This window comes from Panulirus ornatus, chromosome 47 (genome assembly GCF_036320965.1).
Source record: "Panulirus ornatus isolate Po-2019 chromosome 47, ASM3632096v1, whole genome shotgun sequence".
Taxonomy (NCBI): Eukaryota; Metazoa; Arthropoda; class Malacostraca; order Decapoda; family Palinuridae; genus Panulirus; species Panulirus ornatus.
The window spans coordinates 6,401,118-6,419,115 of NC_092270.1; the positions used below are offsets into that span (position 1 = coordinate 6,401,118).

A 17,998-nucleotide genomic window follows, 5' to 3' on the forward strand; every position below is an offset into this window, starting at 1 on the left:
ATGTTCAGGCCCCAATCACACAAAATCTTTTTCACTCCATCTTTCCACCTCCAATTTGGTCTCCCACTTCTCCTTGTTCCCTCCATCTCCGACGCATATATCCTCTTGGTCAATCTTTCCTCACTCATTCTCTCCATGTGCCCAAACCATTTCAAAACACCCTCTTCTGCTCTCTCAACCACGCTCTTTTTATTTCCACACATCTCTCTTACCCTTACATTGCTTACTCGATCAAACCACCTCACACCACACATTGTCCTCAAACATCTCATTTCCAGCACATCCACCCTCCTGCGCACAACTCTATCCATAGCTTACGCTTCGCAACCATACAACATTGTTGGAACCACTATTCCTTCAAACATACCCATTTTTGCTTTCCGAGATAATTTTCTCGACTTCCACACATTCTTCAAGGCTCCCAGGGCTTTCGCCCCCTCCCCTAGCCTATGATTCACTTCCGCTTCCATGGTTCCATCCGCTGCCAGATCCACTCCCAGATATCTAAAACACTTTACTTTCTCCAGTTTTTCTCCATTCAAACTAACCTCCCAATTGACTTGACCCTCAACCCTACTGTACCTAATAACCTTGCTCTTATTCACATTTACTCTTAACTTTGTATATATATATGTATATATATATATATGTATATGAATGGATGGTCTATTCTTCGTCTGTTTCCTGGTGCTACATTGCTGACGCGGGAAATATATATTTTTTCTATTCCTATTATACTTTGTCGCTGTCACTCATGTTAGCGAGGTAGTGCAAGGAAACAGACGAAAGAATGGCCCAACCCACCCACATACACATGTATATACATACACGTCCACACACGCACATATACATACCTATACATTTCAATGTATACAAATATATACATATACACAGACATATACATATATACACATGTACATAATTCGTACTTGCTGCTTTTATTCATTTCCGTCGCCACCCCGCCACACATGAAATGACAACCCCTGCATGTGCGCAAGGTAGCGCTAGAAAAAGACAACAAGGGCCACAGTCATTTACACTCAGTCTCTAGCTGTCATGTATAATGCACCGAAACCACAGCTCCCTTTCCACATCCAGGCCACACAAAACTTTCCATGGTTTACCCTAGACACTCCACATGCACTGATTCAATCCACTGACAGCACATCGACCCCGATATACCACATCGTTCCAATTCACTCTATTCCTTGCATGCCTCTCACCCTCCTGCATGTTCAGGCCCCAATTGCTCAAAATCTTTTTCACTCCATCCTTCCACCTCCAATTTGGTCTCCCACTTCTCGTTCCCTCCACCTCTGACACATACATCCTCTTTGTCAATCTTTCCTCACTCATTCTCTCCACGAGACCAAACCATTTCAATACACCCTCATCTGCTCTCACAACCACACTCTTTTAATTACCACACATCTCTATTAACCTTTCATTACTTACTCGGTCAAACCACCTCACACCACATATTGTCCTCAAATATTTCATTTCCAATACATCCAACCTCCTCCATCTGCATGTAGTTACACCATACTGGTGAGGCTTAATCATCAATAGCTGAAAATAGGGACACGCTCATTGAGAAACTTCTTATTCCAACGGAGTCCACCACTTCCATGATTTTATTTGGACTGCAGCCTCATAGCTGCAAAAGCTTCATCAAAAGAGTCCTAGGATTGCATAATTAAATATCAAAATCTTAAAAACAATTTTACACCAACTTAATAATGCCAACCATTTCCATCACTCATAGGAGGATGGTGAGAGTAGGATATTCCTCCATCTCTTCAGTTACCATTCACCTTCAATACCATTGAAGAGTAATCTGCAGCACTTTACATCATTTTGTGAAGAATTCTGCAAGCTGGTTTAGAAAACAGAATAAGTGAAGCATCTGGCAACTTTTTTTAAGAAATATGAGTGAAAGGAATTAGGATCTATTACCTACAGGATACTGCACTATGGCTTCTTGGCTGCATCTGTTTAAAATATGAAATATTAAAAATATGAAGCAATCTTTTTCCCAGTTACCTACTCTTTAAAGGATAATGATTTCAAGTCCACATAGCCCAAACTGTCTGCAGCTCTAAGACATACTAGGTTTTAAAGGACTACAGTATGTTGTTTAGAACATTAAAGTGATAGCTATCTACAAAACAGTTACTCTTACATCTGTGGCTTTTATGATTACTAACTATAAATACATATATGTCTAATCTTTACAATAACTCCATAATCTACAATAAAATTAGGCATGAATTAAATATCTTTTCACTGATCCAAAATTTATGCCAATCCTATACCTATTCTGAGTATGCAATCATTCTTCAGCCTTCAATGAAAAAAAATCCAATGCTGTTCAAACTTTCTAAATCATCGAGTCCTGTGCACAGCAGATTAATATCATCAAAATATTAAGACACTTAAAAGACTGTAGTTATAGTAAAAAGTCACTCAGCATGCATTCACTACTTCTATTTGAAAATGTCACAATATAAAGCTCTTGTGAAGCTGACGAACATAGAGGAAATTTGTATACATTTCTAAATACCTATTAAAAAAATAATGGTGAATATAAAGGTAGCAGGACAACCCATTGGTGCAGCAGAGGGAGAAGAGCCAGGTTGATGTTACATCTGTAGCACACAGCAGTGGTTGTTTGTGAAGTCTGTGTATTATCAGTAACATTTACAACACTGCAGAAAGTGTACACACCCTGTTCATATGGTGTTCTGTGCACTGCTTTGTATGCAGTACATACCTTTCTACAAATGCAGACACCTGCAGTCCATAATAATATTCTTGTTAGCTCCCTCGAAAAGGATTGTTATTAAAGGTTCACTAAGCCAGTGAAGCAAGCATGGCTAATGCATGTCTGGCAAGAAAACCTTTACATATGTCATGCTGAGTGTTTCACACTGTGCAGGGAAAAAACTTCCTAGTGTTGAGTATCTCATGTTAATTTCTTTGTTACCATGGAAACTGACAGATGAGTCAAGAGGGATTTTCCCATCACAATTTCAAGATGAACTGATGAAGATGGTGCTAAATGTTGTTGGTATACATAAATAATGACAAGTGTAAAAAGGTTCGGGGATTGAGATTTAATGTAATCCAAGTCAATGAGTTACTTCACATACAATGATATCGAGTAAAGCCAAAACTTTATTTCTTTTTAAGAGTATATATGGTGCTCCCAACATGAACTGTGATCACATCTGTTAAATGTGAAGTGCAGCAGAACATGCGTTGTCATCAAATGGTTATCAGGTTATCAGGTATGCAATGAGCCAGGTTCGTAAAGCATTCTTTCATTCTATAAATTCATATTCATTACCTTGTGAATTTCATATATGGTCAAAATCATTTCAAATTTCAAGGTATGTTTACTTTTAATGCTTATATAAATAAACAAAGCATAATGATAAATCTTCAAGAGAATGTGAATAAGATTTGAAAATCTACTTATAACAAAAATAATATACAATGAGAAATCATCCAATGGAATCCCTATACAATACATAAGAAAGGGTTCCTGTCATCAGATGCTCAACAGACCTGACTCATCTAGTTTCACAGCAAGTGGGATATTACAGCAAAAGTGATAACTTGAAGATGGTTCTGTGGCTCACTAGAGCTGTGTATGATAATCATTTTCTCATCTTTTCTCAGTATGTTTTGGTTATGTAGTGTAGTATGACAAACCTTTTTCATGTGCATAATTTACGAAAGTATATTTACTGATGCCTTCTAATAAAAAATCTGTATGCTGTATCTTGAGGAAAGTGTAGTATGTCAGAGGAAGTGCAAGTTTACCTTATACTGGTGTTGTGAAAGTAAATGATGAGAAAATAATGAGGTTCTGATTCATATATGAACAGTGAGTTTTTTTTTAGATATCTAAGGGGTCAATATTATCCCAAAAACTTGATGTTGAAAATATCTAGGCCAGCATTAAATGGAGGTGAATTAATGTATGACTCAGTTATATCACATACATTAATTTTTTTGACAGCAAAGTAAGGTATAATTTATAAAAACGCATGTTCTGAAGTGTTTCACCAAGTCTTGTTAATTAGGTTAGTTATTAGTTTTCATTTCAATTAGTTCTTACATCTGAAAAACTAACTGAAGACTGTCTGTCATGTGTCACTCGATTCATATCTTTTAGGAAGAGCTGAAAGAACTAATTTTCACTAGAAAGCAAGAAATGTAAACAGTATTCTTCAAGTGTATACAATAGAAAGTGTTAGTCTTAAGAGCACAATAAGAGACCAAGTTATAATGAACAAGACATGTTACTTAATGTAAACAAAGAGAGTCTCCACAACCTCATGGCCGAGTAGGTAAAGAGAGTGTTAAAATTTACTCGAATGAGAATGAAAAAATAATAAACTATATATATATATATATATGTTTACAGAGTGTGGGGATAGGATTTATCTGTTTTGTAACTTATTATTTCTCTGTGTTAAAATAGCTAATTACTTGTTTATTTAACTGTGCAGTACAGCAGCAAAACTGGCTAACCCGTGATGGAATAAAAAGATTTAATTTTCAATATACTTCAACTAAATATGCTGGAGTAAGAAACCTTTAATGACTGAAAACCAAATCTATACAAGGAGTCTAACATTTCAATACTTACTGATAAAATTGTTCAACATCGTTGGTTCAGTATTTAAAAAACAAGTTAAGAAATGCACTTAATATTATTGCTGGGCACACTACTAAACAATACATTCTACTTATCATTTTCTTTTAAACTCATAGGGAGCACTGTGCATTCAAAAAGTAGAGTCTAAGCGTGACATAAACCTCTGCACAAATGAAGTGATTCTATTACCAGAAGTGCATTACTGCTACACCAAATGACTTAACTATGTTCCTGCAGATGCTTCTGTGTTTGTGATTCCTGCAGATGCTTCTGTGTTAGTGGTTTTGCAAAGTAATGACTGAAGTTCAACAATCCTTAAGCAGAATCATGGGAAATTGGTATGATGCATGCTGAAGTTACTGAACCACATCTAAACAATTTTGTTTCTACAGAAAATCAACATCTCAAAATCAAAACTGAAAAAGTTGAAGAAAAAAAATTCACTTTGAATTAATTAATCAATCATCATACAATAACAGCTGCAAGTTAATCTAATGCAGAACCTTGGTTAGGTTTTTTGCAGAGAGCTTTAAAATTCCCAGAAATATGTTTGGTATCAAAAATTATGTAGATGATTTCCTTTGAATGATAAAGAATATGAAAAAAGTTAGAAAGCAGAGTATACATCTCAGTTAATATGTTCTAGTACACTGCATTAGTCTCCAAAACACTTACTTAATGGGAAAGTCTTGTTCTTGAATGTTATCTAGTATTCTTGACAGAGCTTTTTCAATTATCATAAGAAATAATACTGATATCAGAGATATATATCTCATATACTTAGAATCTATCTTCTCCACGATCCTATCTCATATACTTAGGATCTGTGTCTTCTCCATAACCATGTACCAAAAAATATATGGAAGATAGACTGGTCAAATGATGAGTAGCATTCTGTGATTTTAAGACTCAGGGCATGAAATACAGCTCCTCACTTCTAACAAATAATTCCACAGATTACTACCGACCCATTGTAAGGGAAAATAGCAATCTTAGCTCATCTTCTGTAACCATTATGAATGGTGTTTTAAATGAGCCTTGTTCAAAATTACCAATTTGCTCTGATGAGTTTTCCTATATGAAACTGTTATATAACACTAAGGAATTACTGTGAAGACAAAGGATGTCGTAATGTGAAAATGCTGAGTGAGATTATACAATTATTTAATGACAACTGCTGTATTATGCAAGAATGTTGTATTATAGTGCAAGAGTGTTGTATTGTGCAAAGGTGTTGTACAGTGCAGGAGAGTGTTGGGATAGTGTCAGGACAGGACAGGGCCCACACCGGACACAGGTAGGACAGCGATCAGCAGCCAGGTAGCGGCGGCCGGACTCACTCACGATACTCACAAGTCGCACTCTAAACTTGGTCCTCACGCAACCATTGTCACGCCTGCTTTCAAATGATGCCTAAGGTGCTTTCACGGCTGTTTAAGTCCTAATAAAATTGAAGAGAGTCAAGATGGGGCCGCGATGAAGCGGTGAGAACATCAACACTAGGCTGTGTTCTCATCGCTAGGTTAATTACATCATCAGAGTAGCCTGAAACCTGCATCAAATCTGAGAGTAAGTGAAGAAAAGAGTTTCTGCCAATAAAATTAATAAAAATTAAGGGGCAGAACTGAACAAAAAGAATTATGAAGCTACTTGTAAATAAACAAGGGCAATCAAATGTAAAACTTTGCAACAAGAAACATATACACAGCTTCTAACAAGGGAAGTGCAGAGGGAGGTTGTGCTGGGAATGATAAGAGCTCAAGGCTGGGGCAGCCAATTACTCTGATTCTTGGAAAGTGCACAAAAATAAACAAAAATGAACATGGATTAATTCATATTCCTAATACAGATGAAAATTTCATAATATGAACCTGAAAAATCCTCCCTAACTCACATGTTCTTTCCTGGATGAACTGACTTGACCTGTATCATAAGAGTTGCACTGAAAAACCTTTACTCACATAGAGACTTAAACACATTTCAAATAAAAGTGTCCTTTTAAAAACCACCCATTTAACTACCAATCCTTTCTACACCTTAGGAAACTTTTGCCCATATTCATTAAACAAGATTATACAGTATATCAATTATCCACAATCACTGATCTTCCTCAGATCATATACAAAGTTAAATTCCCACAGAAAAAAATAATTTCATATATAGTACATATTCTCTCCATATCATATTCCTTATAGCTGTACTATATTATCATTATCATTATTACTATTATTATCATTATCATCATCATCCTTATTTATTATCATTATTATTCATCTAATTATTATTATCATTATTATATCATTATCATTATCATTATTATCATTATTATTATCATCATTATTATTATTATCATTATTATTATTATTAATTATCATTATTATTATTATTTTAAATTTTTAAATTTTTATTACATTATCAAATTTTCAAATTTTTATCATTATTATAAACATTATTAAATTTTCATTTATCAAATTTTCCAAATTTTCAAATTTTTATTATCAAATTTTCATTAAAAATTATTATCATTATTAATAAATTTTTCATTATCAATTTTTATTATCCATTATCATTATTATTATTATTATATTATCATTATTATCATTATCTTATCATTATTATTATTTTTCATTTTATTTATTAATTATTATTATCATTTTTATCATTATATTATTATTATATTATTATTATTATTATTATTATTATCATTTTTTTTATATCATTTTAATTTTTCTTATTTTTTATTATTATATTTTTTTATCATTATTATTATTATTATCAAATTTTCATTATTATTTTTTAAAATTTTTATCATTATTATTATTATTATCAAAATTTTATTTAAACATTAATTATTATTATTATATTATCCTTATTTTCATTATTATTATTATCATTTTTTTTTATTATTTTTTTTTTATTATATTTTTTTATTTTAAATTTTCATTATTATTTTTATTATTATTATATTATTCAATTTATAAATTTTCATTATTTAAAATTTTTATTATTATTTAAACATTATTATTATCATTTTTTTTATTATTATCATTATTTATTATTTTTATCATTATTTTATTATCTTACATTATTATTTTATCATTTTTTTTTATTATCATTATCATTATTCATTATCATTATTATTATTATCATTATTAATTTATTTTATTATCATTATTTTTATTATTATTATATTATTTATTATCATTATCATTATTATTATTATCATTTATTATTATTATTATCATTTTTTTTATTATCCCCTTATTATCATTATTATTTATTAAACATTATCATTATTATTATTATCATTATTATTATCATTATCATTATTATTATCATTTATCATTATTATCATTATATTATTTTTTTATCCAAATTTTTATTATTTTTTTTTTATTATCATTATTTTTTTTTTCATTTTATTATCTTTATTATTATCATTATTATCAAATTTTCATTTTTTTTATTAAATTTTTATTTTCATTATCAATTTATTATTATTATTATTTTAATTTTTATTTTTTCATTATTATATCATTTCCTTTTTTATTACTTATTTTTTTTTCATTATTAATTACATTATTATCATTATTATTTCATTTTTTATTATTTTAAATTTTATTATCATTTTTTTATTATTATATTTTATTATTATAAATTATTTTTATTAAACATTATTTTTTTTTCAAATTTTTATTATTTTTATTATATTATTATTATTTCATTATTATTTTTCATTATTATTATCATTATTTTTATCATTATTATTATAATTTATTATTTTTTTTATCCTTATTATTCATTAATTTTTTTTTATATTATCATTATTATTATTAAATTTTCCTTTCTTTATTATTATTATTATTTTTATCATTATATTTATCAAAATTTTCTTATTATTATCATTATTATTATTATATTTTTTATTTTTATTATTATTTTTAATTTTTATTATCATTTTTATTATATTATCATTATTATTATTATTATTATTATCATTATTATCATTTATCATTATTATTATTCAAATTTTTATTAAAATTTTCATTATTATCATTTTTATATTATTATTTTTATCATTATTTATTATTACCCCTTTTTTTCATTATCATTATTATTATCATTAAAATTATATTATCAAATTTTCAAATTTTCATTATTATTATCATTTATTATTATTATTATCATTATTATTATCATTATTATTATCATTATTTCATTATTAATATTAATTTTTATTTTTTATCATTATCATTTTAAATTTATTATTAAATTTTCTTACTTTATTATTATTAAAATTTTTATATCATTATTATTATTATTATCATTTTTAAAAAATTTTCATTATCATTTATTATTATTATCATTATTATTATCCCTTATATTATTATTATTATATTATCCCCTTATTATCCATTATCATTATTTTTTTATTATCATTATATTATTTTTAATTTTTTATTATCATTATTATTATTATCAATTATTTAATTTTTTTTTCAGTTTTTATTATATATTTAAATTTTCTTATTTTTTTTATTATTATTATTATCAAAATTTCATATAATTATTTTATTTTTATTTTTATTTTCCCCCATTACTATTTTTATCATTATTATTATTTTTTAAAATTATCATTATTATTATTCATTATTAAAATTATCCATTATTATTTTTTTTTATTTATCATTATTATTATTATTATTATTAAATTTTTATTATCATTATTATTTTCATTATTTTTATTTTTAAACATTATATTATTATTATTATTATTTATTATTATTATTATTAATTTTTATTTTTATTATCATTTAAATTTTTTTTACTTTATTTTTATTATCATTATTATATTATTATTATTATTATTATTTATCATTTATTATTATCATTATTTTTATTTTTATTATCATTATTATTATTATTATCATAATTATCTTATTTATTAAATTTTATCATTTATTATTATCATTATTATTATTTTTTTAATTTATTATCATTATTATATTATTATTTTTTATTATTTTTTTTTTATTATCATTATTTAAATTTTCATTATTATTTTTTTCATTATTATCATTTATCATTATTATCATCATTTATCTTTTTTTTTATTATTATTAAACATTATTATATATTATCATTATTTTTAAATTTTCTTATTTATTTATTATTATTATTATAAATTTTTATTATATTTTTATTATTATTAAATTTTCAGTATTTTTATTATTATAAATTTTTTAACTTTATTATTATTATCCTTATTAATATATTATCATTATTAAATTTTTTCTTTTTTTATTATTATCATTATCATTATTATTATTTATCATTATTATATCATTAAATTTTTTATTTATTTATTATTATCATTATTAATTTTTTTCTTATCATTTTTATTATTATCATTAAATTTTTATTATTATCAAATTTTAAATTTTATTATATTATTATTATTAATTTTATTATCATTAAAATTATTATTCCCTTTATCCCTTATTATTATTATTATTATTATTATTTAAACATTATCAAATTTTTATTTTTTTATTAATTTTTATTTTTCCTTATCGTTTATTTCATTATTAAATTTTCTTTTTTATTATTATTTTATTATCATTATTATCATTTTTAATTATCTTTTTTTGTTTATTATTATTATTATTATTATTTTTATTATCATTATTAAATTTTTATTATAAATTTTCAAATTTTTATATTTTTATTATTATCCCTTATTTAAATTTTCATTATTATAAATTTTATTATTATTAACATTATCAATATTATCATTATTATTTTAAATTTTATTATTATTATTATCATTATTATTTTTATTATCAAAATTTTTTTATCTTATTTAAATTTTTTATTATCATTAAATTTTTATTAATTTATTATTATCATTTAAATTTTCTTGAAAGATGGAGTGAAAAAAAGATTTTGAGCAACTGGGGCCTGAACATACAGGAGGGTGATAGGCATGCAAGGAATTGAGTAAATTGGAACGATGTGGTATACCATGGTCGATGTGCATTCATTGGACTGAACCAGGGCATGTGAAGCGTCTGGGGTAAACCATGGAAGGTCTGTGGGGCTTGGATGTGGATAGGGAGCTGTGGTTTCAGTGCATTATACATATATAAAACATTCTGAGGGAAAAGAAATCACTTCTTATTTTCTTATGTTTTAAGCAGCTAAAAGTGAGTCACCACATTCTCTAATCATACATGGAACAGTACCTTGTGGTTAAGCTAAGCATCTCATACATTAAGTAAATCTTATAATATTTTTCTGCTCTACCTACTCTTTTTTGTCAGCATTAAAACACTTTAAACGTTTAAAGCACCTTAAAGCTATAAACTTTAATAAAAACATATCTAATGACACAATACTGTAAAATCACAACTCACTTCTTCCATCTAATCCAACCATTATCGTCAAACAGCTTGAAGGTTACTGAGCTGCAAGAAACCATTGTATCTTTATGTAAAAGTATATGAGCTGTCCTTGTTTAAAAAAAAAATTCATACAAAAACACAAAATGAGTGTCTTCTGTCAAAATCATTGATGCTTTAACTTGGCACATTTCAAAATACAAGACTCAGATTATCAACTTCTAGAAAAATTTTTTTTCACATTAAGCGACTTATGATGAAGGTTCATAATATTAAATTGTAATCTTGACTAACATTTGAAAGTGGTTTCCCTTTTGCAGTTTCAAAATAAAGTTGTTTAAATTTCACAACAATTGCCAAAAATGTTTCTGAGAAATTACAAGTTCTCAATATGTACTTTCATGAGCCAGCCTTCTCTTAATATTTACAATTTTCTCACACAATATTTCGTTATAATCTGGAATTTTCCAATTCATGTGACTAACTTAATGGATAAATATTCCCAGCCTTGCCTAAACACACACACACACACACACAAACAGTGAGATATCGACAGAAAACATTAACTGAATGCTAAGAAGCTTTGAGACATTCAAGGTTCATAGTCCTCATGAAATTTCACAATTGCTAAAAATATGTGCAGATATGCTAGATAAACCTCTTGAAATACTGTTCAAGATATGATTGGAGATGGGCAGAGTGCCAAGAGGAGGGAGGAAGCAAACATTACATCTGACTATAATCATAAAAGGGGACCAGATACAAGCACTAAACTATAGACCTGTCTCACTGATGAAGTGTGGTCTTCAAAGTTCTGGAAAAGATAATCAAAAAGAAAATGTCTAACTTTCTACCGAGGAGGAATTACTTAAGTGAAAGACAGCATTGTTAGGGAAAGGAAGTCATGTACAACAAACCTCTTAGCTTTCCATGGGAGAGTGACCTCTATCATAGAAAAAAGACATGGCAGGGTAGATTGTCAATATCTGGAATACCAATAGGGATATGACACTGTATTGCATAGGAAGCTGATTAAGAAGCAGAATCACCAGGCAGGAATCTGGGAAACACTCTGCCAATGAATAGAAGATTATCTCAGTGGAAGAGAACAAAGGACACATATTAGGGGAGCCTCCTCTAAACCTCATGAGGTGGATTAGTGGAATGACTAAGGATTCTGTTCTGGGCCATTACTCTTCTCGATATATGAAAATCTCTTGCCAGAAGGACAGGATTCCTACCTGAATATATTTGCTGAAGATGCAAAGATAATGAGGTAAGTAAAAAGTGAGGAGGATTGCATCAACTATAATATAAGGTGATCTAAAAGGACTCTGAAGTTAGTCTGATACACAACTGGTGAAAATCAACTCAGGCAAATATAAAGCAATGAGAGCAGAGAGAAAGAAGGCTTCAATATGATTATTACCTAACTAGAAATAATCATCAGGATTTTGTGTATGAGAATCTGAGAGTCAACATCACCCCAAACCTGTTGCCATAATCCCTCATTACCAGAGGAGTAAAGGAGAAAAACTATTTGCTGACAAATATTAAAAAAACTGTCAAGTATATGGAAAAGGAAATATTCGGTAAGCTGTTCATGTTCTATAAAAGGTCAAAACTAGAATATGCTTCTTGAGTTTGGTCACTGCATTTGAAGAAGCACAAACGGCTAATACAGATGGTTCAGAGGACGGCAACAAAGATGGAACCAGAAAGGAGAGAGGTGAATTACCGACAAAGATTACAGGCGTGAAATCTGCCCACCCTCAAGGAAAGGAAGTGTGTGGGGTGACCTGGGCACAACCTTAAGTTTTGAAAACATGCTGATTACACAGAAAGTAAGAAGTTCTTTAAAAGATTTAGATAGAAAAATTAGAGGACATGGCATGAAATTAAAAGGAGATTTTGATGTGGCCACCCCCTTGACACGAGTTCCTGGAAGGAACAGGCATCAGAGATGTAGATTGATGGACAGATAACAGACATGAAATTAAGCAAGATTCTTACAGATTTTTTTTTTTTTTAAGTATACTTATACTGGTAGTGGATAATGGAATATGATGACAGAGGATATGGTTAATGAAAACAGCATACATAAAGTTAAGTTATATGATTAGAGAATGTTCAAGAGATGGGCCCCTCAACTGTAAAACCTTTCTTATAAAATACAAATAAGTAATTATACACACAGGGCAGAGTGGAATACAGGTGAAGTTTGCTGAGGGTGGGCCCTATGTACACAGCCAGGTACAGGATACTATCTCAGGTATGTGGTACAGTGGGTGGGAGACATAAGAGAGCACAGGCAGTTTGGTACAGCTGTGAAACAATGAAAACTTATTTAAATTTATGCATGGATCATGGTGAGGTGCCTTAGAATTGTAAGAATGCATTCATAATGTCAATGCAAAAGGGGAAAGGGGAACAACAGTGTTTGAATCACAGAAGCATCGGTTTGTTAACTGTACCAGGTAAGTTATACTGAGCATCAAACTCGGAAAGTACAATGTGGTTTCAGAAGCGGTAGAAAAACAGAGGTGTGTGTGTGTGTGTTTGTGTGTGTGTGTGTGTGTGTGTGTGTGAGAGAAAGAGAGAGAGAGAGAGAGGGAAACTTAGAACAAAAGGATTTGTAAGAGGTATTTATGGATATGGAGAAAGCATATGATATGGATGATATATATGCTTTATGGAAGGTGTTACAAATATGTGGTGCAAGAGGAAAGCCATTAGAAGCAATCAGGAGTTTTTATCAAGAAAGTAAGGTAAGTGTGTGAGTAGGAAGAGAGGTTCCAGCATAAAGTAAGTCTGGCAGCGGAGTATAATTTCACCAGGGATGTTCAATTTGTTTATGGATGGGGTGGTGAGGAGGTAAATACAAGGATCTTGAAGAGAAGAGAAAGTTACAGTCTGTAGTGGGTGAGGGAGCCTGGGAAGTCATTTTTTTTTTTTTCCTGAAGATTTAGCACTGGTGGAAGATTTGAGTGAGAAACTCCAGAAGTTAGGGCCAAGGATGAGCAAATGTGAATAAAAGCAAGGTTATTAGGTTTATCTCTGCAAAGAGAGGGGTTAGTTGGAATGTGAATTTGAATGGAAAAAAAACCTGGAGGAAGAAGTGTTTTAGACAATCAGGAATGGATATAGCAATGAATGAAGCCATGTAAGCAGAGGGGAGTTACAGGGTGGGATAGTTGGGGAGGGATAGGTGCTGGGAATATAAGGAGTATATGGAGAGAAGTCACTATATGGGGGGTTGAAAATGGGTATGTTTGAGCGTTTAGTAGTCCTGATGAAGTTGTATGGATGCAACGCATAGGCTACAGATGAGAATGTATGGATGAGGGTGAATGTGTTGGGAATAAAATGTTTGAGTACATTATGTGGTGTGAAAATGATTGATCAAGCTGGTAATGACAGGGTAGGAGGGAGATTTGGTAATAAGTATATACATATTATTCAAATCCATCTCTAAGCCTCATTTAAGAAAGTATAAAAGTGAGTGCTAAAAATCCAAGAGGATTTCAAATATGATGAAAAACTGAACTTTTGGAATTAAGCATGAATATGTGCATAGATAAATACAGAGCAGAAGAGGGTGTTTAGAAATGGTTTGGGCACATGGAGAGAATGAAGAGGAAAGATTGACCAAGAGAATATATGTGTCGGAGGTGGAGGGAACGAGGAGAAGTGGGAGACCAAATTGGAGGTGGAAAGATGGGGTGAAAAAGATTTTGAGTGATCGGGGCCTGAACATGCAGGAGGGTGAAAGGCGGGCAAGGAATAGAGTGAATTGGATCGATGTGGTATACCGGGGTTGACGTGCTGTCAGTGGATTGAATCAGGGCATGTGAAGCGTCTGGGGTAAACCATGGAAAGCTGTGTGGGGCCTGGATGTGGAAAGGGAGCTGTGGTTTCGGGCATTATTGCATGACAGCTAGAGACTGAGTGTGAATGAATGAGGCCTTTGCTGTCTTTTCCTAGCGCTACCCCGCACACATGACAGGGTAGGGGGACGGTATTCCGTGTGTGGCGAGGTGGCGATGGGAATGAATAAAGGCAGACAGTGTGAATTGTGTGCATGGGTATATATGTATGTGTCTGTGCGTGTATATATATGTGTACATTGAGATGTATAGGTATGTATATTTGCATGTGTGGACGAGTGTGTATACACATGTGTATGGGGGTGGGTTTGGCCACTTCTTTCGTCTGTTTCCTTGCGCTACCTCGCAAACGCGGGAGACAGCGACAAAGCAAAATAAATAATTAAATAATAAATACTTCATCTTTCTTTATATTCTATTAAGGACTGTTTTGAAAAGTAGTTTCACGAAATCTAATAAAAATCAGCAGAGATGGTAAAATCAAATTTCATAGTAAAGTGTGACAGAAAAAAAATCAAATACCGAAGAATTACTTAAGATTACTGAATCTAATTCTTGCTAACAAATCCAAAACCTGATAATAATGGTAAAATAAACTAAAGAAATTATGATGCTTCATATTTCATGTCAGTACAATCGAATATACAATGAAATATAAAAATAGTTAGGGTCAAAATATCACTTTAATTTTGTAATTCAACAAACTTTTTGGGAAAGCACACATATATTTCAATTTTCTATGCAAGGCAGCATTTTAAAGAATTTGATTGCTTGAAAGCTTTCTGTCAAATTAGTTTAGATGTTACATCAAATGTTAAAGTTTCATGTCACTTTTTTTTTCTTTATACCTAATTACCTTTCCCACCTCAGCATGGCAGCATCAAGAACAACTGAACCAAGGTCTTACTTGCACAGACTAAAAATCTAGCTATACTGTGCAATGTACCAGAATCAGAGCCACCATCTATAGCTAAGCCCCAAAGATTAATACCCTACCACACCATAACATAAAGGTCATATCGTTTTCTAGTCTTGTCCAATCTGCATCTGAAACAATCATTACACCATCTAAAAAGAAAAAATTCATCTAAAATTGAGTAATGCCGACTGACACATAAACTATGACACATCATTTCTTGCAGCCTGTTCTCTCATGGTAATCTAGCTCTAATAAGATGTATGGCACCTGTATAGCACACATTATAAGTTCATCAGTTACCTCCTGGCATCATTGCCAGAAGGCGCTGCTTGCTAGCCCTTTAAAAATAATTACTGGTCCCCCTCACACACTCCCTTTCTCAGTGTGCAGTAACATTTGACTGTCAAACTGTTTGTAAAGTATTTATGAATGTTAATAAAGTGTTTATTGCTATATTTTACAATATTTCACTAACTAAAACTTGTAACTGTCACTTGCATGTGAACCACTGTGTTGAATCAATAAATGCCCCTCTATGCATGTGATAAAATATTTCATCCTCCAAAAAAGCGGTGAAATGTAGTTGTAAATGTGAGTTTTGCTATATTTCTGGATGTACAAGCTCTCATAACATATAAAATAACACACCACATTCATTTAAACCTATTACAACTGCAGGGCAGACAAGCAGCACCCTGCAACATGACTTTTCCCCTACAGTTCATTTTCCTCAGTCAGGGACATATGGTGCACAGCAACTGCAACCAGTGCAACCATATACTCCTCCTCATACCATCGCTGATACACACCTTACTTAACTCCCTCAAGCATTTAACATTGCACCTAGAGGTAAGACTGTTATAAAATATAGTTTCATCTTATTGTAATACTACAAAAGATTATAGTCATATACTTCAAGTATGTTGTGCAACAGTAAACTAAATGGGGATGGATTTTTTTCTAAAATCCCTTAAAGCTAAACCATACATTCTAGCTAAATTCTAAAACCACCAAAACATATCTAGTTACTAACACTAACCAAAGTAATAATAGAAAAAAAAGTAAGTGAAAACTAAAAAATGAGTGGACAATTTTGGGGAAAGTTTCTCAATTCCATTTTTTCAATTCATCACCTTTAGTATTAGTCATATCCAACTTCCAGTTTCACCAAAGTAAAGCTTATAAATGTCTGCTTTTTTTGTTACCTAGCACTTACTATGCTTACTTGGTTATTTGTTGGGGATAACATATGCAGACTGAACTGAAAACTAAATCATACAACTTCACTTTATTTTCCTGGTTTTAGGTGAAAGATAATCAATTTCAAATAATGTACTTGGTTTTATATACAAAATATGTTTTGGTTCCCAAACAAATTTATCCAAAGAAAATAAATAGAGCCTAGCTCTTCCATGCCAGAAAGCCGAAACTGACCCTGTGCACTGGGGAAGGGAGTGAGGGGGCTGGGGATTGTTCTTAATAAGGCAGAGTATGAGGGCATTATATTCCCTAACTCATACAGCAATCTAGTTCATGCCTCTTGCACTCCTAAATGTTCTGGCCAAATTCTCCAAAGCCTCCTGAATCTTTTCCTTCCATCCCCTTGGTTTCCCCACTTTATAATGGGAATCATCTTAGTCAGTCTCTCTCCGCTCATTCTCTCCATATGCCTAAACCAGTTCAGCATACCCTAGCTGGCATCTTTCAAATAGACTTTACTTATTACTACACTCTCTCTGACACTATCATTCTTTGTACAATCAATATGCCTAACATTATATCTCTTCCTCAGGCATTGCATTTCCAATGACTCCTCCCTCTTACTTTCCTTGTGCTTAAAAACCCATAACTCAACTGAACAATACTGGGTCTACTGGGGATACTTCATCTTTGAACCTGTCAAAAACTGTGGCCTATAAACTGACTTTTGAAGTTTAATCTTTTGTTTCTTAAACTAGGAATTGACTTATAGGACAAGCACAAAAGTAAGGCTGTGCCACCTTCATAAAACTAGAGCCTTAGGTTGAAATCAATTGTTACTGGTTGTAACTTCGATTTTTTACACTCACAGAAACAGTATCATGGTACACACGGTAAAAAAGTATGCTCCTAGATGGATCCC

The 17,998-nt window shown here is 30.7% G+C and overlaps 1 protein-coding gene across 20 annotated transcripts in view; it reads right to left on the reverse strand.

Moving 5' to 3' along the window:
• Ssdp (Sequence-specific single-stranded DNA-binding protein) overlaps window positions 1-17,998 on the reverse strand; it is a 326,860-nt gene that overhangs the window by 33,096 nt on the left and 275,766 nt on the right. For 12 of the 20 annotated variants that reach the window (XR_011716166.1, XR_011716165.1, XR_011716159.1 and 9 more), the window contains one exon: window positions 6,023-6,221. The exons of 5 other annotated variants lie outside the window; for them this stretch is intronic. Coding sequence is in view for 3 of the 15 variants with exons in the window: in XM_071689595.1 (XP_071545696.1) it covers window positions 6,072-6,110 (39 nt within the window). In the remaining 12 variants the exon portion in view is untranslated. The remainder of the gene's footprint in view (window positions 1-6,022; window positions 6,222-17,998) is intronic. 3 more of the 20 variants (XM_071689595.1, XM_071689594.1, XM_071689590.1) reach the window with 1 other exon arrangement.